This window comes from Hippopotamus amphibius, chromosome 10 (genome assembly GCF_030028045.1).
Source record: "Hippopotamus amphibius kiboko isolate mHipAmp2 chromosome 10, mHipAmp2.hap2, whole genome shotgun sequence".
NCBI lineage: Eukaryota > Metazoa > Chordata > Mammalia > Artiodactyla > Hippopotamidae > Hippopotamus > Hippopotamus amphibius.
In genome coordinates, this window is record NC_080195.1 from 20,690,045 (window position 1) to 20,714,329 (window position 24,285).

The following is a 24,285-nucleotide window of genomic DNA, read 5'->3' on the forward strand; positions in this document are numbered from 1 at the left end:
TATAGGGGGTAAAAATACGTAAAAATACTACAGTCCTTGCCTAAGTAGAACAGAAATCTTCCAAACATTTAACTATAAGAATCAAGACTATATTATTTGTTTATTTTAGCAACAGACATATGGTTGTTTTTCAAAGCCAAAATGATCAAGGGAATTGAACAGCAGTGGGTACCAGTTAAAGGAGCCAGTAGATATTATCTTAAATGTTTTGACTAACAAATTAAAGCATTTAATAAAAGCAATTTTGATTTATTTTTATTCTGAATTTTGCCCATCTTAAAAAATTTACTATAGTTCTTGAAAAAAAAAACATGTTCAAAGCCCAATGTAAATAAGACATTTAAATAGAAATATTTTTCAGGCCTACTTCAATAAATCTTTCATTTTCCAGTACTCAGGGTTCTCAGCGTGGAGAATATATGGAAAAGTACTGTTCGTTAATTGAATTTTGACCCAAATAGTAAGGAAAAGAGTTGCGGGAATTAAAAGTAGGCCTACCAGAGAATGTACTACATTTACTGAATTCCTACAAAAGACACTTAAAAATAGGTCACTCTTTGATCTGGGCCATGTGGATTTGATGTGAATCATTATCAGAAGAGCCTGCAAATAACAGCCACTTTTAAAAGTATATTTGTTTCTTACCTAAATAAAGACAGAAATTTCAGAAAACCCTGAGAACTGGATGAATCACGCTCCTGACTCAGGGCTCATATAATGGCAACTTCCTATAGAAAAGTCAGTGGCTCATAGGAAAGAGGAAAAGGACTCATTACAGACAGAATGTACTTTCGTTACCCAAATGCACTGAACTGCTTCACTTTGGAATCACTTTACTGTCTCCACTTCCTTTATTGACTATTTCCCTGTTTAGTACCTAGATTTAATAAACCTAAATATTCAAAACATTTATTGTTCTTTCCTAGTACTAGATTTTACATTTTGAGTAATTGGGATGACATCAGTTTTGTGGTTTTGGGATCTCACTATGTTGTAATCCTTAAAAAATGGAAAATATGACATTGTTTTCATATTTTAATTTTAAAACATGTTACCAAATATGTTCTTGTGTTAAGTACAGAAAATAGATTATTGGATGAAGTTGGGCACTCGATACAAAGGTTTAGAGTTCCCCCAAAAGGAGCCTAAGTTCTCAACATGAAGAATTGATATATCAAGTTTTTAACCCATTTCATAGATAGCAGACGTCACCATGAGGCCAAATATTCCAAACAGAGATCAGGAAGAGGTTTAAGATAATAAAGCAGCATCTTGCAGATGTTAGAAATCATTTGACTTTGTGCCAATTTGATCATTTAAAACCCAAACCAGCTTTTTGTCAGCCATAATAATTAAGTCGCAGAACTGAACAATGTTTGGAGGAAGATCCTGAAAGGAGTGGGTTGGGGAAAGCAGATAATAAAGGGGCGGTGTTGAGAGCATGACATTTTGCAAGCATTCTTTGCCATGGTGGGAAAATGGGATCTCAGTTATCATGCAGTTACTCTCTAGGGTCAGGTGTCTATTCTATGCTTCCTACATTACTTTCATTTTCGTGGGGTGTTTTTTATTTTGTTGATGTGCTCATAATCACAAGTTTATAACCTAAATGGCCACTAAACCGATTACTTTTGACCTTGATGAACGGCATACCCGTTCTAAGGCTAAATCAGCCCTTTGGCATCCCTGCTGATTGATGAAAAACTCCAGGTCTGCACAAGCCAGCTCCATTTAAAGTGTTCCTTGTCAGCACCTGGCTTTGGAGGGAGCCTCACCCAAATGTGATTCTTTGGAGGAGAGACATCACACAAAGCTAAACTGCAGAGCGTTCAACTGTCTCGTGAGAATGTATAGATGTTTTCTAGTGTGGTCATAAAAATTAAGTGATTTCTCCTTTTACTCCAGTACTCATACTTTTAGCCAGCAATGTCCGATTGCAAAGGAAGAGGGGGAAGGGGCAGCCTGCCCAGGCCTGATATGTAGAAAAGGAAAACGTGCCAGGGCTTACTTTGTGTTAAAGTTCCCGGCTCCTTTCAAATCCACGGCACCCACCTGTTTAGACATCTCAAGGATGATGTGTGTTCGATGACGCCTTTAAACCCACATTTCAATTAGGTTTTTTTCCCCAGTAATTAAAAACAATACCAATATCTTTGGTTTCTAACTTCTTTTTCTCTTCTTTCTTTTTTTCTTTCTTTTTTTTTTTTTGCTGTTGCTAACTATGATGGAAAGTATTTCTAGAAAAATCCAAGAGAAGCTATATAGAGTAGAGGTTGAGAACACAGACAATCAGGGCTAAAGTCCTATGTTCAGTTCTTGGCTTCACCATTTACAAATGGTGAGACCTTGGGCAAGTAAGTCGCCTTGTCTCTGTGTGACTTGGTTTCCTCATATATAAAGTAAAATGGTGACAGTTCCCCCTTTGTAGGGTAGTTATTAATATTATATCAGTTAAAATGTGCCAAGTGCTTAGAAAGGTACCTGGCACAGAGGAGATGCTGAGTAAGGGTCACCCTTTTACTACGTGTTGCCTATTCCCTGTGGCACTGAGGCATTTTACCATCTTCTTTTCCAGCAATTCATGAAATGCTGACCCCTCTGATGCCTACTATCATATGCATCTTCTTGACCAGCTTATCTCTATGCCTTCCCTTTCTCAGCCTCTTTCCATTCCCCTCAGCTTCTGCCTGCCCTTATAAACGCAGATCCCTTAATAGTCCAGATTCAAACATCTCCCCTTCTATACTCTCCCTTCCCATTTGGTCCTGCCTAGTGCCTTTAATCCAGGCCCTCCCCACCCTGACTTCTTTCTTCCCTGTCCTACTGTACACACTCTGGAAAGATGTGAGCACTCGTTCCTTAGTGATACTGGTTAAAAAAGTGGTATACATGGTCATTTCATCACTTTCTTCTCCCTAGAACTCTAAATCATTGCCTTCTCCCACCTAGAACTCTAAATCATTGCCTTCTCTCACCATCTCCTATCTCCTATTCAGCCTTTGATAAATATTTGTTGAAAACATGTTTAGTAAAACATTTAGTTAATGATAAAGTCAAAAATTTATCAACTTATAAAGTTATGTGTCAATTTCAGTTAGCCATGCTGCGTCTACAAACTCTTCACTTTTATGGCTAATGTGCAAAATACACTTTATGAGTTTTCTATAGAAAATTAGTATTGAAGCAATTCAACCTGGACATTAATGATTTCATGCTTGCTATGGATAATTATCCTTCCATCTAAGTTTATAAACAAAAATGTGGCTAATTTTTAACATTATTACTTAATCTCATACATTATAAGCTTTCACAGCCTGAGTGCATTACTCTCCCCCAAATCTTATACTCAGTGATTCTAACCTTGTCAATATTAGCATAAGTTGAAAATGTGTCAGTGTCACAAATTTCATCTCACGGAAGGCTCAGAATTCACTCACCTATTTTGTAAATTTGTTTATTTATTTATTTATTTATTTATTTATTTATTTATTTATTTATTTTATTGGCTGTGTTGGGTCTTCTCTAGTTGCACATGGGCTTTCTCTAGTTGCAGCGAGCGGGGGCTACTCTTCCTTGTGGTGTGCGGGCTTCTCATTGTGGTGGCCTCTCTTGTTGCAGAGCATGGGCTCTAGGCACATGGGCTTCAGTAGTTGTGGCACATGGGCTCAATAGTTGTGGCTCACAGGCTCTAGAGCACAGGCTCAATAGTTGTGGCACATGGGCTTAGTTGCTCCATGGCATGTGGTATCTTGCTGGGGCAGGGATTGAACCTGTGTCCCCTGCATTGGCAGGTGGATTCTTACCCACTGCACCACCTAGGAAGTCCTCACTCACCTATTTTGAAATGCAGTTTTCTGGGACTAACATAGACATTAAAGATACATCAGTGGTTCTTAAGACTTTTTCATTTATTACAATCTGTGCCCTACATAATGCCCCACACAGAGAGAAGGGGGCAGGAAGAGAAATGGAATTTTCATGCACATTCATAGAAGAAAGAAAGGAATAGATGTGTACCAGTCAGGGCTCCAATAGGAAATAGAAGGAACGCTTGAAATAGGAGTATATGGGGAAGCATTAGTTACAATGGGACTATTTACAAAGGTGTGCAGAAGGAGAAACACAAGGGTTAGTGCCATAACCTGTGGGGCTTAGTCCTAGCTGAGCCGTGACCACCTCAAGGCCCCAAAGAGAAGTAAACAGTTAACAGAACTCAGAGGGGAAAAGTCTGCAAAGTCAACTGCTTGAGAAGAGCAATGACCTTACGTAAAAGGACACAACCAGTCCAAGGCAACTGTATCATGTAGAATCCAGGGGAATAAATACTCCTTCCCCCTTTGAAGCGGTTCTAGAACCAATCTCCAGTGTGGGAGAGGGTTCCCTGCACACCACCAATCAATTCTCCAGGCACCTCCTGAGTGTCCTACCATTCAACTCAACCCTGACACTATCCACCTGGAGATCGCATCATATCCCACGTGTTAAGGGCTCAGTCACACAGACTGCCCCTCCCTCCCCACTTCAGATGCCAGTTGCAAGCCCAGGTTATCACCTGTGCTTCAGACCAACAGGCTATATAGATCAGAGTTTCCAATGACCCCCTCCTTGGGTTGAGTTAAGCTGATAGAGTGGCTCACAGAACTCAGAGAAACATTGTACCTACTAGACTACTGGTTTGTTGTGAAAGGATGTATCTCAGGGACAGCCAGATGGAAGAGCTGCAAAGAGTTGTGTATGGGGAAAGGACGAGGAGCTTCTATGCCCTCTCCAAGCACACCAGTCTCCCCAAATCTCCAGGTGTTCATCAACCCAGAAGCTCTCCGAACACATTCCATTTGGGTTTTCATGTAGGTTCCTTACATAGCCATGATTGATTAAATCATTGACCGCTGGCAATTGAACTCAGTCCCCTCCCAGGAGGTTGATTGGCTTCTCTGGCAGCCAGCCCCAATCCCTAGGTGGGGGACGAAGAGCCACCTCAGTAACATAACAAAAGACACTTTTTATGACTCTTCTAATTTAGGAAATTCCAGGGGTTTTAGGAGCTCTGTGCTAGGAACAGGATGGAAGACCAAAAAGATATATTTCTTATTATAACTGACAACATCACAGCCTTATATCCCCTACTGAGGCTCCCCATAGGCCCAACCTACCCGCAGCCAGGGACGTGGGATGCTGTTGATGGAATCTGTGCAAAGTGTTCCCATATAATTTATCATCCAAACTGGGATCCTTTTGAGAATTAAAGGAGTTGTTAAAATAAATTGTAACTACTGCAAAAAAAAGAAACCTGCTACCCAACAATTACATAACTATTGCAGATTTTCATAGCATTCAATAAATAACACCACTGTAGCAGGAAAGCTTCTACTACTCTATATATTCTGTGGTGGAACTGCTCCATCTCTGCTTCCCCACATATTTCACATATGCATATGTCACATACACCTAGCCCACATTTCCCTCCTACCCCATCAGACTGTGTATCCCGTAGGCTGCAGCGGGCACCAGAGCACAAGGTACACCAAGGACACGTAGGGCACCGGAAATTAGGAGTTAGCTGTTCTGAGCCACTTGGATCTGAGTGCACTTTTGTTAAACCAGTGAACAACCTGTGTGCTATTCTTGAAAGGGAAGTGTTTGTTAGATTATATCTGGGAAGGGTCAGGAAAAGAGGCTGTTTATCACTAATTGTCTTTAAAATATAACCATATGTTAAAGTAAACATTGTTCTCTGCACATGAATCTCACACACTGCTAGACAAGACTATAGAAGTCAGAAAGGCAAACCCACTCTGACATATATTAATACAATTATTCATAATTTTATGTCATCAAAAAGTTAACATTCCAAAAGTAAACATACTCATAGCAGTTGTACTCTTTGGTTTATATACAATGAAATTGAAAACATATTCATACAAAAACTTGCACACAGATATTTATAGGATCTTCATAATTAATCGCCAAAACTTAGAAGCAACCAGGATGTCCTTCAGTAGATGAATGGATAAAAAACTAATACATCCACACAATGGAATATTATCCAGTGCTAGGAACATATGAGCAGTGAAGCCATGAAAAGACATGGAGGAAGCTTTAAATACGTATTACTAAGTGAAAAAAGTCAGTCTAAGAAGGCTGCATTCCATATGATTCCAACTGTATGACATTCTGGAAAAGGCACAGCTATGGGGACAGTAAAAACACCAGTGGTCACCAAGAGTTAGGGAGAGGAGAGGGATGTCAAAGCACAGAGGATTTTTAGAGCAATGAAACTGTTCTGTATGATACTATAATGGTAGATACATGTCCTTACACGTTTGCCCAAACACGTAGAGTAGAGCACACCAAGAGTGAACCCAAATGTAAACTATGGACTTTGAGAGCTAATGACGTGACGATGTGGGTTCATCAACTTTAGCTAATGTACCATTCTGGCGGGGGGGCGGGGGCAGGGGCAGGGTTTGTTGATAATAGTGAGGTGATGCATGTGTCGGGGCAGGGGATTTAAGTGAAAACTCTGTACCTTCCTCTCAGTTTTGTTGTAAAGCTAAAACTGCTCTAAAATTAAAGTCTATGTTTTCAGTGAAAGAACGATGACTGTCAAAGCTGGAGAAAGACTTTGTAAACCAAAACAGATGATATCAGATTGCCAATCAAACACAGCTTCTCAATGAATGGCTTTGTTCAGATGAAAGCAAACAGAAATCACTGACTGGTTAACAATATCACAGACTGGAGTGATTTCAAAGGAGTCTTTAAATAGACATGGAAACAAACCCATTTTCCAGTGCACCTTCTTTTCTTTAATGTCATCTTTCATGTCTTCCCAAAAAATGTGACTCCCCAATCTCTTCCTGTTGTCCATTGTGCCCACAATGGGCTCTTGTGCTCTCATCTGAGATCAAGGCTCTTCCATCACTGAGGGACATTTGCCTGCAATTTCTAAGGACATAATTAACTGTTTTGAAATTTGCTGTACAATATTCTTGTGGAAATAAAAGTGAATGTTTTTAAGGGAAAGGAATAATTTACTCTGTCACTGATTCTTCCCATTTTTTAAAAGGCAAATAGATGAAATTCCCATACAACAAAACAGAATATGCCAGACACTTCTGTATGAGCATCTCCAATATTTGAAACATCTCTAATATTTGCAAAACAAGCACTACCTATAAAGAGAGAAAGCACAAAATAAGTAGTAGCATCTTTTCCCTACATGGAACCAACAAGTAGAATCTTTCAGCCTATCATAGCTGTCCGTTGTTGGAAGGGTTTGACTTTCAAAAGGCCTTTTTTTTTTTGGCAAGCCATGTGGTTTATGGGACCGACCAGATAGAACCCCATGCCCCCTGCAGTGGAAGCACAGAGTCCTAACCACTGGACCGCTGGGGAATTCCCTCAAAGGGCCTTCTTAGGGGTAGTAGTCTATCATTCCAATTCCAAAACACTAAGAAGAAAATAATTTATGTAGGTGATATAGAAATACATTTATATAACATATATTATAGATATTAATTTATATTAATTTATAACATGAAATATTAACAAAAATAACATATTAAAGAGGAAAAATCTTACTCTCTTTTCACCTGAAATCATCAAGGTGAAACTGAATCAGAGTGTTTCAATTGTTATTATAAGAAAATGGATTCAGATACAACACCCATTATGTATGTTACCATTTATGTTAACAGCTTCTGTGTAGTTAGTGTAAATTCCTAAAAGGTATCCAGCTGAGGTCCTTCTGTAAGTGCAGAAAGACGTTCTAGCAACAGACCAAATGAATCAACATATGTCTACACCATTTCCTCAGGGCACATCAAAATGAGCATTTCCCCAACCACGTTTCATCTCCAAAAACATAAATACACACACACACAGTCTAAGCTCCCACACACAGCTCTAAAAGACCTCATTAAGAGAAAGCAAATTGCTTCATCCCCTTTTACTAAAAAGATTTCTCTGTAATGGCTTTTTAAAAAGTCAATTGTAAAACACCTTAAATCAACGTAAATGAAAATTTTTGCATGTAGAGAACTACTGGACGGTCAATAAAACCATAGAAAAAGTTGTTATCCTATCATTTGAATATCACAGAGAAAAATAACAAAAGACCATGAATAATTTTTTTTCTCTCATTTGGAAGTTATTAGTAGACTTCCCTTTGTTGCATTGAGAAATGAGAGAAGAAAATATGAAGTTACAGCGAGCCCATATGGCCAGCAGGAAAATCCTATTTAATTGCTTTATTGCCAGAAATGTTAAATCACTTCCTGAGGATACAGTTCAAATGAAACATATGGCAGCTATTAACAAAAAACCCCTAATGAATTCAAAAATATGCTTTTTATGGGAGCTTTCTCATAAGCAACAGTCATACATGTTATTTAAACTATATATACAAATACGCACTTGGTATTTTAATCCCACAAACGTTTGATGAACACCTACTCAGAACCAGACGATACAGGCAGCTTGCATGAGATGTTTTTTCCCCAAGCCCAGGAACAGATATTAGACTATAAAACCTCAGGACGTGATCCCAGATCTAGCCATGCCACTTATCAGAAGTCAAAGGCAAAAAGAAATCTCCTGAGCAGCTCTTCCTCCCCAGGGGTTCAATGTCCAGGAAAGCCATTCCATTTCTGCCTGAGTAGCCCTACTTATCTACTGTCTTGCTACTTCTATTGATGTCACATCAATGAGGGTGCTAATCATTGTCATTCGGCAACCTCTGCATGGAACTATTCTCATATATCTTCTTCAACTGGATTGTGAATTCCACAAAGAAGAAAACTTTGCTAAGGGCTTTTGCACATAGAATAGTGTGAGGCATCTAATTAAGAATCAACAAATAGCTTCAATTAATTGAAAACCAAGTGTCAGCATTTTTTTTAAGTTCACGCCTTTCATTGCTGGGAAATTTCACAAATCTAATCAATGTATTCATAAACCATTTTCTAAAGAGACGATTCTCCCTCAAATTCAAAGATAAATCAGCTGAGGGATATCCAGCTGTTATTACTATGTGGTTTGACTTTGAAAGAGAAGTTATTTAATGTTGGGTACATTAAACTTTGACTTTCCTTTCTCTGCATAATAACATGGCCATTGCAGTTATTTAATGCAGGGGTCCCCAACCCCCGGGCTATAGACCGGTAGCGATCTGAGGCCAGCTAGGAACTGGGCTGCAAAGCAGGAGGTGAGCGGCAGGGGAGCAAGCGAAGCTTCATCTGCTGCACCCCATCACTCCCCATCGCTGGCATTACTGCCTGAAGCATCCCCCCCCAACTCCAGTCCATGGAAAAATTGTCTTCCACGAAACTGGTCCCTGGTGCCGAAAAGGTCAGGGACCGCTGATTTAATGGAATTGCGCTTTGGTAGCTTAAAGAATCATGCAGAACATGGAGTGAGATTCTAAAGTAACTGGCATTGTCTACGTGATGTATTGGCTTTGGCTATATGGAGGCTAAAATATTTTTGTTTGATAGGGCAGTTCATTGATTATCATCTTTATTAAATACTTACTTACACATGCTTGGTTACACACTTTGTAATCAAATAGAATAAAATATGGAAAAGACCTGTCACTGGTCAACTTGTGATTTGGGGTAAGACATTCAATTCAAATGCCTTAGTTATAAGAAGAGACAGGTTACTTAGAGAATTTCTAAATGTCTCATACAGACACTCCTACACAAATATTTTGTGATCTAAATGTCTGCTCATAGAACCTCACCAAACCTTTCTCCTCCTTCATTTCAAAATACTCTGATTAGTATTTTGAAATTAGTGTTAGTGATCTCAGAGGTCAGCATGCCAGTGCTTGTATCCTGGCTTCCATTCCATTACTGTGACCTCCCAAAAGTTACTCTACTTTTTAAGACTTCACAGTGTTGGTCTAAGGATTGAGTGAGTTTGTGAAGGTAAAAGCTTAAAACTGTACCTTGTACATACTGAGAACCTAGTATGTGTTAGCTCTTCATACACTGAGGGACTTTCTCCATGAACATCCTTTAATTACCTATCACCAACATTTACAATCTTGTCAATGAAAGGGTTTCTGTTTTGTGTTGTTGTTTATTTGCTTAAAACAAAAGAGATGATTTAGTTTAAAAGCCCCGATCTCTAGTCAGGGGGCAAATGTAGGGGTTAGTCTTAAAATATAATATATAGTATGGATTTAATTCCATTTTTAGACCTTTACCAAAACAGAGACATAAAAAGTAATCAGGGACTAGCCTGGTGGCCCAGTGGTTGAGAATCTGCCTGCCAGTGCAGGGGACGCGGGTTTGACCCCTGGTCGGGGAAGATCCCATGTGCCTTGGAGCAACTAAGCCCATGCGCCACAACTACTGAGCCCACGCTCCAAAACTACTGAAGCCCATGCGCTCTAGGGCCCAGGTGCCACAACTACTGACCCTGGGCTGCAATTAGTAGCCCGGCGTAGAGCCCATGCTGTGAAACAAGAGAAGCCACCTCAATGAGAAGCTCTCGCACCTCAACAAACAGTAGCCCTCACTCATCACAGGTACAGAAAGCCCACGTCCAGCCAAAACAAAACAAAACAACCACAAATGAACAAATAAAAACAGTAATCAAACATCACCAAAACTGTAGGAAGACTTTCTTGTCAAGGAAGTATAGAATCAGAGAAGTTCTTCTTGAAACAGAGGAAAAATCAGATGATCCTGCTATAAATGAAAAGATGCTGAGGAAGATGCTTGCAGCCTATGCAGTCCCTCTGATGCCCTGGTCGCTGAACACAGACCTCCACTCTGCCATTTAATAACCTGATATTCTCTTCACGGCTGCATCTTTGCCAGGATGCAGAGTCAGTGTTCACACCCAGTGAACAAGAAGTGAACGAGTAAATGCAGATCAAGATTAAGTCAAAATATGCTTTCACTGTAGGTCAATCTTGCCAAAACAAAACCCCCTCTACTGTTTTATCTGTAGAAAGATTTCTCCCTTATTTGAAAAATTGCATCAGTCTCCAAATCCTGTAAATTCCAAAGGTGAGGATCAGAACAATAATCAACATCTCACAAAGATATGAGTGTCTTGATCTTTGATATTTCCAGAAATGAAGGTTGATATTATTATTTCCTTAGGCTGATCTGCAACAGAGGGGCAAGTGAGGTTCTCCCCCCCCCCACACACACACACATTTGCAACAAAATTAATTACCCAGTTGAGCCTACTTTTCTTACTTCAACTCTGAGGACTTTGTCCCCTAAAGAAGGGGAGAGAGACATGCTTGTAGACATCCTGTGTGGTCAGCGGTTGTGGAGTAGAAGGCGTCAAGTCCCAGTGAGCTGGATAGATGTATAAAAGGCTCCCAATAAAAGTTAATACCCTCATGCTAACTGTATTTTATAATGAGTAACTGAAGTGAATGGCAACCAGAAGCTCACTTCCTTAGTTTGTTTTAGGGTATCCACAAAGGGTAGAACTAAACTGTTCTACTTTAAAGTCTGTTGAAGTAGATGAAGACATCTCATTCTGAACTCTGTTTTCTAAATAATAGTGATAGACAATAGTTACTGGGAATTGAACTTCCAAACCTCTTGTATCAGTCAATAGGCCCCCTGGCCCAGTGCCCATGGTAATAAATAGTGAGAGCAGCTCCCTTTTCCCAAGGACCTCACATGCTTTACAGAAGCTCCTGCATTTAGTCCTTTCAGCAGCCCTGTGAAGTAGAGGTGTTTATCCCCCTTTTATAGAGGAGGAATCTGAGCCTTGAGGGCATAGGGCAGAGACTTGAAAGCCCAGACACTGACCAAGCAGTTTACTTTTTCTGCCTCCCAACATAGGACAAAGAGATTGAACTACAAAAATTCGCCCCCAATCCAAACGTGCTTTTAGTCTCATCTATTGCCAATATCTTTTAAGGGTAAGATGGGTCTGTCTTCAGAGAGGAAAACAATCACATGATTGATTTAGCGTTAACATAACTGGCTCTAGTGACGTTACCGATAGTTCCGCAATTCTTTTTTTTTTCTTTTCTTTTCAGCTTTATTGAGGTGTAATTGTCAAATAAAATTGTAAGACATTTAAAGTGTACAGTATAGTGATTTGATATGTGTGTACATTGTGAAAGGATTCCCCCTTTAGTTAATTAACACATCCATCGGCTCACATATTTTTTTTTGGGGGGGGGGGAGAAATATTTACGTTCTACTCTCTTAACAAATATCAATTATATAATACAACGTTATCAGCTGTACTCACCATACTTTAATTAGAACCTCAGATCTCATTCATCATACAGCTGAAAGTTTATACCCTTTTACTAATCCTTCCCTGTTTCCACCACTACACCAGCCCCTGGCAACCACTTTTCTACTCTCTGATACTATCAGTTTCACACTTTTTTTTTGAGTCCACATATTAAAAATACCATCTTGTACTTGTCTTTTTCTGCCAGGCTTATTTCACTTAGCATAATGCCTTCAAGGTACATGTCACTGCAAATGGTACGATTTCCTTCTTATTCACATTTGAACAATATTCCATCATACACACACTCACACACACACACACACACACACACACACACACACCCCGCCATCTTCTTTATCCTTTCATCCATGGCGGACACTTAGGCTGTTGCCATATCTTGGCCATTGTGAATAATGTTGCAATGAATATGGGGGTGCAGATACCTCTTTGATATCCTCTTTTCATTTTCTTTGGAAATATGTACCCAGAAATGGAATTGCCGGATCATATATAGTAGCCTTATTTTTAACTTTTTGAGAAACCTCTTACTGTTTTCCATAGTGGCTGCACCAAATTACATCCCCACTAACAGGGCACAGGTGTTCCCTTTTCTCCACATCCTCGCCTATGCTAGTCACCTCTTGTCTTTTTGATAACCATTCTACAGGTAGGAGGTGATGTCTCATTGTGGCTCTGATTTGCATTTCCCTGATGATTAGTGATGTTGAGCACCTTTTCATGTGCCTATTGGCCATTTGTATGCCTTCTTTGGAAAAACAGTGTCTATTCAGTTCCCCTTCTCTCATATTTCTAGTGTCAGGTTCTGTTTAATTTTTGCTTCATTTATGACACATCATTTTGTTCCTATTAATGTTATTTGCTCTTTCCTTCTAATAATACCACAATTTTGTGACTTTTTTTTCTTTTTCAGGCTGTTCCAGGTACTTCAGAGAAGGAAAAGGCTGGTAAGTTGACATTGGTTGTGTTTTCATTCCTATCTATCTTAGAATAAAATTCCAACTTTACATAGACATTTTATTAAATATCTAAAGTGTATACATCTCGTCAGTCTCTGGGCAAAAGTTATGGTTGAATTCCTGAAAAATAAGTTTTGCTCAAAATGTGAGAAAAAAAATATGGTTTTCTAACATAGCATTACATCTTGTTAGAATAAAGTGTGTACTTCTTGTAGCATTAATTGTAACGGCAACCACAACGTTTTTCTTGAGGAAAATATTTAGATGTTGTTCAGTGTACTGAGGAGTGGTCTTTGGACATCTGTTGTTAATACATTTGGCCCTTTGTATCGATGGGTTCTGCATCCAGGGGTTTTGCATCCACAGACTCAGCCAACCTGGGTTGAAAATATTTGAAAAAACAAAAAATTCCAGAAAGTTCCAAAAAGCAAAACTGGAATTTGCCACAAAGGCAACTATTTACATAGCATTTACTTTGTATTAGATATTATAGGTAATCTAGAGATGAACTTAAAGTATACAGGAGGATGTGTGTAGGTTGTATGCAAGTAGTGGGCCATTTTATATAAGGGACTTGAGCATCTGTGGATTTTGGTGTCCACAGGGAGTCCTGGAACCAACCCCTGTGGATACTGAAGGAAGACTATAATTATCAAGATTTTTAAAAATGTTAGTAGCTTATTTAGTAGTCCTAGAAAAAGATGTACTTGCTTAAAGATGATGTCATACCACCACAAATATAATTGTGAAGCAATATGAATAGTTGTTTTAGAGAAAAATTATATTTTTCTATGCTGTGTGCTATGATTATAACTATTTAACAGTATTATGGGAAATGGATAGGGACAAATGAGAAATACAGAAATATGAAAAGTTAGACTTGGATTGATGGAATTGTGTGCTTTTTAAAAATCTTTTGATCCACCTCAATATTGTCTTCTGTTTTCTGTGTTATAATAATCATCTTTTTAAAAAACCGATTAAAGGTGCTTTACCAAACTTGAAGCACATCACTTAGCTCTTAGACATGTAATTTTTGAGCCAAATTAAAAGTTTATAGTATCATCTAAAAGATGTCATGACTTCAAGTGACTTTACACTAACACATTAGAGTTGGTCTGATAGGATTGTTTTACAGAGGATGTTCTCTGTCAAGTGCAGTGATCTGATACTTGATCTGAATTTTCACACACAAGTTTTCATAGTTTGTGTCCTTCCATGAGCTAAAGTGTACTCCTCTGTTTAGGCAGTGTCTGGCCTCTTCTCTCCAATACGTAGAAAGGTAAGCCGGAATAGGAGGAAAATATTGAACTGGCATCATGTGTCAGTTCAAGAGAAAATCTGCTCAATTTATCCATGCATTGATATTACTTGGATTAATCATATGTACTAAACAAATTCAGATTACCATTCCAGGGCTCTAATAACTTCAATAATAGATGTATTAGTATCTTGTCAGGACAGGACATAAATGGTTAAGAGAGCATTTGCATCACAAAGAAAAAGAAACTTAGCCAAAGTTCTGCTTTATCTTGGGTTGTGACATTCTCTGTAATTCGCAAGATTGGCTGCAATTTAAACAAAGTGTGTAACAGAGCAAAGTTGTCATCTTATTCCAGAATATCAGCAAATTCTTTCATACCCCAAGGAGAAAATTAGGATAGGAATTCTTGGCTGGAGGGGAAGGGGGAGGAGGGATGGAAATGCCATTGCTTGAGGGACTGGAGAGGCAAAGACTTCAACCTCTGCCACTAAAATGATGTCAGTACGATAGGGAGACGCTCTTCAGTTATCAAGTTTCTCTTAAAGATATTTTTATTAAGGCAAAGAGCTAATTAAACAGAGAGCATAAATATAATGCAACCACCACTTTTTATCATAATCCTGGAAATTTTCCTCAACAGCAACAAAAACAAATACCTGAAATTAATTGTCACTCTTTAATGATCTCCTTGGGTCATTTCTATATTGTTGGGGCACAAATTTTACAAGTTGATAAATTCCATTCACAGAGGTTCTGCAAGATGATCTGTGAAAGGTAGGAGCCACCAATTGAAATACATGACCTAACCAGGCCCCTGAATGCCCCAACTCAGATGTTTAACCCAGGATGGGTTGATTTGAGCAGAACCTGGCTTCTGTGTATTAAAACATTAGAATGATTGAAATTTACTCCAGAGTGGATTTTAAATTAGATCTCTTGAGAATGTACTGATTATTTTAAGAGGAAATACAATTTTGTTTGGCATTGTAAATACAAGAAAAGAAAAGATTTTTTTATCAATGAATTTATATGTCAAGATAAAGGTTTATGTTTGAATATTTTAGTCAGTTGGTAACAGATTTGCCAGTTCAAAAAAGAATGTGATTTGTTTCAAAAAGTTTTAAAGGCCCATGACAGTCTAATCAATTTCTTCTATTTCTAAAATTTATTGTGCCGTATTTTGAGTGTTTTATATACAAATGTGAATCTCTTTATTCCAGCTTATGAATCTCTATTTTTAAGCTCTGCTAGAGAGAGGAATGGCAGGGAATGCAGAGGACCCACTCAATCTTCTGGGGGTTAATTGAGCCTTTAAATAGGATTAAGCTTCATTCCCACCCCTCAGGCCTGTCGGGTTTTTTTTTTTTTTTTTCTTTCTTTTCTGTTTTGCTAAATGAATGTAGCCTATTGTTTCTTATTAAGAAAACCTATTTTAATCTGTGTGACCTCTCATCCAAGCCAACTGGAACCAGCTCCACCAGGCTTTGTGAAGCTCTAAACAAAATCAGTTTGGGAGCATTCCATTAACAATTCTCAAGTTGCGGTTGTGTGGTAGCCCAGCGTGTGCTTTAAGTAGCCATCTTCCCTTCTGATCCATGCTGCTATCTAAATTCAGCCTAGTGGAATCATTCTGCTGCTCGTATGCCAACTTGGGATGACAAAACCCTTCAAGGGGAGACTGTTTGAAAACAGCATCCCATCCGTTCATTTATTCCACGAATACATATTGAACAGCAACATATAGTAAGCATCATACTAGGTTTTACTGAGGAAGCAATTATGAACAAGGCATGGTCCTTGCCTGGAAGGAACTCAAACTCTAGTTGAGCATATTATATTGGGCCAGCATCCTCCTTTTCTTCTTCTCAATTGAAAGATTCTTAACCCAGGTTATTTAGAAAGCTTCCCAGGAAAATAATCAAATAAAAATATTGTTCTCAAGAAATTATATAGCAGAATGTGCATTCTCCAGATATGAGAGTCCAATAAATTTGTTTTAAAAAATCAGAATTAATCACACAAGTATCAATATGTGTAATTGTATCCAACACAGAATAATTTCATTTAACTTCCCTTATGCCACCAGAATCTATAGAGTGGGCCCAATGCCATTGGTATATGTTCCAGCACATCTGCTTCCTATCCATGTGGCCTTGAGCGAGTTATTTAACCTCTTCATTTTCCCAGTTCTGGAGTATAAATAAAGAAGCTGCCATGTTGTTCTTGTAAGGCAACAATGCTTGGCACAAAGTGGGCTCTAAAAAATGGTAGCTGTTTCTTATGATAATGAGTTGTGCTTATAACCACCACGTGTACAAGCCAAATAGAAGCTAGCTGTGTTACTTCTGCTTGTGTCTGCTCCGAGAGTTCTTAAACGCTTCCTTGGGGCACCAATTAACAGCTGAGCAGCTGTCCATGTGGAAGAAAGAGATCACTTTCTCCAAAAGCCTCTGAGTGAGTTAATTCAGACAGAGCTCATCATAGTATAGGCAGACTTCACTGTATGTTAACATCTCTTTAGAAATTCCAGGCTCTGTTAAGGTGAAATTCTCTCTAGTGAACAGATAATCTTCGATTTTCATAAAAGATTAGTCCCTGAGAAATGTATACCCTGAGTCCCATTTTCCTAGGACTCCATTATCTCCTGCATCCCTAAACCCTGGGGTAATTGGATCCTGTCTACCCAGCTCCCATCCTACCTCTGTCACCTCGTGCGCACAGTCCTGTCAACACTGCCATCTAATCATCCTGTGTCTATTCTCCCTGCCATTGTTTCAAAGCAGGCCTCACTTTGCACTGGACTTTGAAGCAGTGTCCAGAGCTGGTTTCCCTCTGCCTTAACCGATCATTATACCAGTTTACTCTCTACACTGTCACCAAAGTTATCTTTGAAAAGCATCACCTGATCATATCAATTTCTACTTCAACTTTTGGGGTTTTTTGCCTCCTCACTGATTACAGGATAAGATCAAACTTTCCTGCTTGACATAGCTGGCCATTTGTAATCTGGATGTGGTCTGTTGTACTGGATATGCCCATTTCACCCCTCAGATCCACCCTCGCCCTACTTTTCCCCAGCTCTGTGCCCCGGAGGTGGACCAGTGTGGGCAAAATCAACCGGCTGCCCTCCTTTTTGTCTTCCAGTTGCACCAGTGAGGAGCTCTAGCAGGAGACTGACGGTTGAGAGGAGAGTAGGGCTTGAGATTGGGTAGTTTACTCCCCCATCTGCTTCTCGAGGAGCCACTGCTGGCCTTTTCCACCAAGTTTCCAGGTTCTGACAACCATTCTCTCCTCTTGCCTAGTGGTTCCCCTACACCTTTATCAATAGTTCTGTTACTAAACTTCCGTCAATTTACCCAGGGTACCATCCGTTTCCTGCTAAGAGTCTCGCTGATAAACGTACCAATATTTTCTCCTCTTTCTATTCCATTGTGTTTGTTGGTTGGTTGGTTTGTCCAACTTTAGCCACAACATACAGCCACAGAACCCCTTCTAACTTTGGATCTTTCTACTACATAGATCTTGCAACTACCTTTTTAAAAATACAGATGATAGGTACAGATAGAGGAAGAAAGAGAGAAATGACTTATTCAAGAAAAAGAGAAGATATGGATCATGTTTTTCTTTATCCTAAATGAGTACAGTGTCATTTAATCACAGGGGGGATAAAAATATCTACGCTTATGATTTAGAATGTGTTCCGTATTGCCTAGAAGCACGTAAATTAGAAAATTAGCATTGCATTTTAGTCACCAAAATGTGACTCTCTGAGCATATTTGAAAAGTAGTGTTAGGGAGTAATATCAAATATCTCATTCTAAATTTAAATCATAGAACACAAATTTTGTCAGGCTACATGGCAGCCCACAGAAAACAGACCGCAATCATGAGCCAAAAATGGCAATTTTTTTTGCCTTTTCTGACTTGAAAATTCTACTTGTCCAACAATAACACGTCCCTAGTGAATTATTTCCCAGGCAGGGTTAGTCCTTGTTTTTTCTGTGCTCCTAGAAAACTCTGTGTTTTCAATTACAGTCTTATCATATTGCTGTGCTGTATGTTCTCTTCTGTAGGCTGTGAGCATTTCTAGGTCAGGAATGTTGTCTTTGAATGCTCTGTAATTAAAACAGCTATTAGCACATAGGGGTGCTCTATAAATACATGTTAACAAATTAATTATAATTACAAAGATGCTTTGGCTTCAGTCTTAATCATTGAGAGTTAATAGGGTTCTAAAGCTTTATTTGACTCCCCCCGCCCCACCTTCATTATGCCTCCTACCCCCACAACGGCCAAATACCTCAGCTGGGTAATTAATTCATGATGTTATTTGGGGATCTATCCCATACAAGTGTGTAAAGGGCACCATTGAGAAAGATGACTCAGAATCCAACTTTGGTTACGTTCCTTGGTCATTTTTCTTAGAATGTTTATTCTCCTGCCTTTAGGTTATTTTTTTGGCCAGAAAAATGTTAAAAATCAAGATAATGAATAATTACAGCCTGAAACACTTGTGAAAGATAGCTTTCAGAAGCATATAACAGATTCATAGTCTCCCCAAACTTTGTGTTGTGGCAGAACATTGAAATCAAGTGCTTCTTTGTGACACATGTGAGGGGGAAAACAGGATTTTCATAATTTCATTCCAAGCTCCTTGTAAACATACTAAATAACAAAGCACAGACTTGGTGCCTTTTGGTATTAATTTTCTTGGCTGCTTTTGACCACTGAGAAGGGAAATGTAGATGACCAAACCAAACCAAACCAAACAAACAACCCCCCCAAAACAAAACAACACAAAAGAAATAAACAAAAACAACAAACAAAAAAACTGAAATGCAAAGATATTTCTCCTTTTCTAGGCTGATCATCATTTCTTTGATTCAGAGAATTACCAGTGTGATCTATTCCACTCTGTCATGTTCCAGTATCGACAGATCCAAAAGGATTTGGTGAGAAGACAAAACTAACACAAAACTAGGACTGCTGTATTTCAGCGTTGTTCTTTGAAAGACTCTGCTCTATTCTATGTCTCCATTTTAGTGCAGATGAGGTCATTTTTAGTGCTGTCTCACTCACTAGGCTGTAAGCACATTGAAAGGTGGGATTTTGTTTCATTCAATTCTGTTTCCAATGCCTGACATTACTGTGGTTGCTTGATGTTTGGGAAATGAATGAATAAATGACATGTTTAAAAAATCAGCAAATACTTTATACGCACAATACTCCTGAAGCCAAATGTAGAATCTTACCATTCTATTCTAGGTGAAGCCCCTTCTGTAACTGCAAAGACCTCCAGCTGTTTTACAGGATTGGACAGGATCTGAAAAGTCTTTATCAGGCCAGGCTGGCCTTTGGCCAACATTCCAAATTCTTTATTCCCTTTCACTCTCAGAAAATGAATTTCATTATTTTTTTACTAATGGCTTATAAATACTCACTTATTTCACTTTGCTTACTATTAAGGTCTCTACTCGCTTGCTTTTTTTATGAGAAAGGAATTTAGGGTATGCCCACACATAACCTCTCAGTTTTTCTGAAACCTAATGTAAACTAACCCATGAAAAGTTGGCTGTGGCTGACTGGGCTGTTGAGAGGAAACACATTAGCTTTTGGTTATCAAGGAATTCAGGAAAAATATAAGTAAGCTATTCTTAAATGCCAAAGATCTTGAATTCATAGGATATTTTTCAATACAGATGATTTTCTAAATCTAGTTCTTAACATTCTATTGGTATTTCATTTATTACCAAGTAGGTAAAACAAAGCTAGTGTATCACCAGAACCAATCAAACATATTTCCTTTTCTTCTCAATTATATTGCAAGCAACACAAGTACATAATAATTTTTCTTTTAACAAGTTGCACTTCAAATATTGCCTCCTGCACTTGGAGTGGTTCTCCAGAGGTGGCTGTACGTTTCTACGGCCTTTAGTGATTCCTATGATGTATTTCTGTTCATGAATTCTCTTCCATATCAGGCTGTGGCCTCCTTAAAGACATAAACGCCACATTTCATCTTTGTCACCCCATAACTTGGTATACAATCTTGCACAGAGCAGATGCTCAAGAAATAGTTTTAAATCAATCCATTTATGTGACATACCAAACAACTCATGCAGGCACTTAGTTAATCTCCAGCCTATCAATGACCATAACTTTTCACAATATTTGACAAGCTTGAAATTTCTTCCTCTGAAAAGTCTTGTGCACATTTTGCTCCCCGCCTTTATCCCTTGAAAGAATGGCTGTCAGCATTGAAACAGTGGCTGTGAACTACCAGTACAGGGTAATGAGGTAGTTCTGTATTTCCATATCTTAATTGACAGTGACCTTTAATCAGTAGAAAAATTTGTCATTTTCAATCTCCCCTGAAGAAAGACAATTTATGAAAAGGCCTCTTTCTCTCAGTTTTATTTAGAAAACAATGCAACTTTCATTTAGCTTGAAAAGTATATCTGATCATATCAGATCATCAGATTCCTTCAAATATTTACCTCTATAGAGTCCCCAGGTTGCAGTTCCGTTACTTTTAGTAATAGTTTGAGTATACACACAAATATGTACCCACAAGATAATTGTACATTAATTCTAATTTCTTTAGAGAGGTGCACTTACTTTGGAAAAGCACCTATAACAAGGTATTATTTTGACTTGTCTGAGTCTGAAATGACCTAAAATTCTGCTGATGTGACTCTATTTTTCTTCTCTTATTGACCCTCCGTTGGTTTGAAGGGCGTTGATTTGTGTTTGCATAGGCAAAAGTTTGAGATCTATATCTCTTCCAGATGAATCCATAAACATTTTTATTTTAGAATTAAAATATGATCTTGAGATATGGTTTATCTAAATGGGAAACCTGAGACAGTAATTAACAGCCGTAACAAATTAACCAATGCCCAAGAAAAGGCAGGTGGCCACATTGTTGTATGCAGGCTGTCCAGAGCACCAATCTGGCCATTTCAGAATGGATCATGATTACAAGAAGCTATTTTGGAGCTTCCTAGGTGGCACAGTGGTTAAGAATCCACCTGCCAATGCAGGGGACACAGGTTCGATCCCTACTCCAGGAAGATCCCACATGCCACAGAGCAACTAAGCCCGTGCACCACAACTGTTGAGCCTGCGCTTTAGAGCCCGAGAGCCACAACTGTTGAGCCCATGTGCTGCAACTACTGAAGCCCATGCGCCTAGAGCCAGTGCTCCACAACAAGAAAAGCCACGGCAATCAGGAGCCCACGCACCACAACAAAGAGTAGCCCCCACTCACCGCAACTAAAGAAAGCCCATGCACAGCAAAAAAAGACCCAACAGGGCCAATAAAATAAATAAATAAATAAAAATAAATAAATAAATAAATAAATAAATAAATAAATTTACAGAAAAGATGTTTAAAAGAAAAAAAGAAGCTATTTTGTCCTGACTACTGTAATCAGGTAGAAATGATCTTATAGAATTCTGCAAGTAGTGTTTAAGCAAAATGGTCACCAAAAGCCCTCACTTGCCCACCAGATGGGAGTTTTGCTTTTTGTTTTTTAATTTTTCTAACCATTGAGCGTCCTCAGAAAACACATTCCAGTGACTCCCAACTGCTAATGTTATAAACTGCTTCTTTTTTTCTTCCAGTTTTATTGAGATATAATTGACATACAGCACTGTGTAAGTTTGTGTACAGCATGATTTGACATAGATACATCATGAAATGATTACAATAAATTTAGTGAATATCCATCATCTCATAAAGATACAAAATAAATAGGAAAGAATTTTTGTGATGAGAACTCAGCATTTACTCTCTTGACAACTTTCATATAAATGCACAGCAGTGTTAATTATATTAATCATGTTGTACATTACATCCCTAGTATTTATTTATTTTATAACTGGAAGTTTGTACCTTTTGACCACCTTCAGCCAATTCCCCCTCCCTGCCCTTGGTAACACAAACCTGATCTCTTTTTCTAAGAGTTTGTTTGTCTGTTTTTGAAGTATAATTACCTATAACACTTTATTAATCATGGTGATAAACTTCTTCCTAAAATAAATGTTAAATCAGTTCTTTCCTATGGATTTAAGGAAATAGATAAAATTTTAAGTCTGTGGTCTTCTATATATTTATCCAAATGTTTTCCCTGTTGTGCTGTGATTTCCTGAAAGGCAGCCATTTTTCCCTGCACCTGTGTAGTGCCAGCCTCTTAGGAGGTTTTTGATTTAATGTTTGTCGAATGAATGGTTGAACGGATAATGATATCAAACATTTACTCTGTGCCTGCACTTTTCTAAGCACTTTATAGATATGAACTCATTTAATCCTCTAGCAATCATATAATGTAAACATAATATTTTACACATTATGGAGATGAGGAAGCTGAGACTCAGAGAGGTTTCCTAAAATAACCAAAATCACACTATGGCCAAGGCAAGATTCAAAGCAAGCAACACAGGCTAGACTGCATGCTCTTAACCACTGTGCTATATGTAGTGGTTTAAGTGCCAAGACTCCTCAGGCTGATGAACAGATTTTTCCTTAATCAGGATAAGGTTTCCCTTCCTTTCCAACCTTATCTCCCATCCTCCCCTAGCATGAACCTTCCGCTGTAACCATGGTAGCAACCTCGCTTTTCTCCTGAGTTTGCTTCTGCATAACTTGACCTTTGTTCTTCCTGTTTCCCTTTCAGAAATTAACCTTTGGGTCCCACCTTCACCATGAAGTCTTCTATGACAACTCCTGCTCATGATAATTTCATATTTTTTGAAACGATACATTTCATATTTTTTGAAACGATACATTCTTAATCACATGTGGATTTTCATGGTCCATTGAGTGTGTTGTTTGTCTCAGCCTTGCCTCCCAACAGTCTTGTAAATGTCCTTTGGAAAAGCACTTAGCCTGCACTGAAGAGGGAGTTACTCAATTAAAAGACTTTATTTTTTAGAGCAATTTTCAGTTCACAGAAAAAGTGAGTGGAAAAGTACAGTTCAAAGTATATGACATTCTTTTAAAGCAAACTATGGACACAGTAAAAAGATCAGGATTTGCCAGGGGTTAGGGAAAGGGAGGCATGAATCAATGAAACACAGAGGATTTTTAGGGCAGGAAAACTATTCTGTGTGATGCTTTAATGGTACAGCATGTGGGCTTTTCACATTGGCTTCTTTCACTTACAAATGTGCATTTACAGTTCCTCAATATCTTTTCATGATATAATAGCTTATTTCTTTTAAGTACTGAATTCATATTGCATTGTTTGGATATACCACAGTTAAAGGAGCTTATTTAACACATTTTTAGTGTAAAACTTTTTAAACTCATTGATCATAAAATATATTACACACTCCACTTAAATTAACTTTTATCATTTCTTCTTTAGGCAAAAGTAACTCTCTTCCTTTAAGTGACTCTCTTCTCTTAGCCATTGATCATGATTTCTTCATTTCTCTCCTTTGAAATTCTCCAAGTTTTCAAAAGAAAAATACTACTACTAAATATGTTGTCAACAGCTGTTATTTATTGTGCTCCTACCTTGCCGTCTCTGAGAGAGATGCTTCCTCTACATTATCTTTAGTACACACTAAGCTCCACAGTACATGACTCTCTTGCTCCAAAGCTGGTGCTTTTTCCACCTCTTCCTGCCTAACAGCACCATTCCTTCCACTCCTGAGTGTTCTAATAAAACTATGACCAAAATTAGTAAAACTGTAATAATTCATATAGTTTATATGATTTACATATTTCTGTTCTTATGCCTTTGCTTCTAAAGTTTACCATCCCCCAAATACTCTTCTATTATTGTTTTCTCCAAATCACACACT

The 24,285-nt window shown here is 38.4% G+C and overlaps 1 protein-coding gene across 5 annotated transcripts in view; it reads left to right on the forward strand.

Moving 5' to 3' along the window:
* The window catches only part of DLC1 (DLC1 Rho GTPase activating protein), a 394,094-nt gene that overhangs the window by 180,722 nt on the left and 189,087 nt on the right, over positions 1–24,285 (forward strand). For 4 of the 5 annotated variants that reach the window (XM_057696383.1, XM_057696382.1, XM_057696380.1 and 1 more), the window contains exon 5: positions 13,163–13,196. In XM_057696383.1, coding sequence (XP_057552366.1) covers positions 13,163–13,196 — 34 coding nt within the window. Of the gene's footprint in view, positions 1–13,162; positions 13,197–19,334; positions 19,361–24,285 lie in introns of those variants that run through there. The other variant, XM_057696390.1, reaches the window with a different exon arrangement.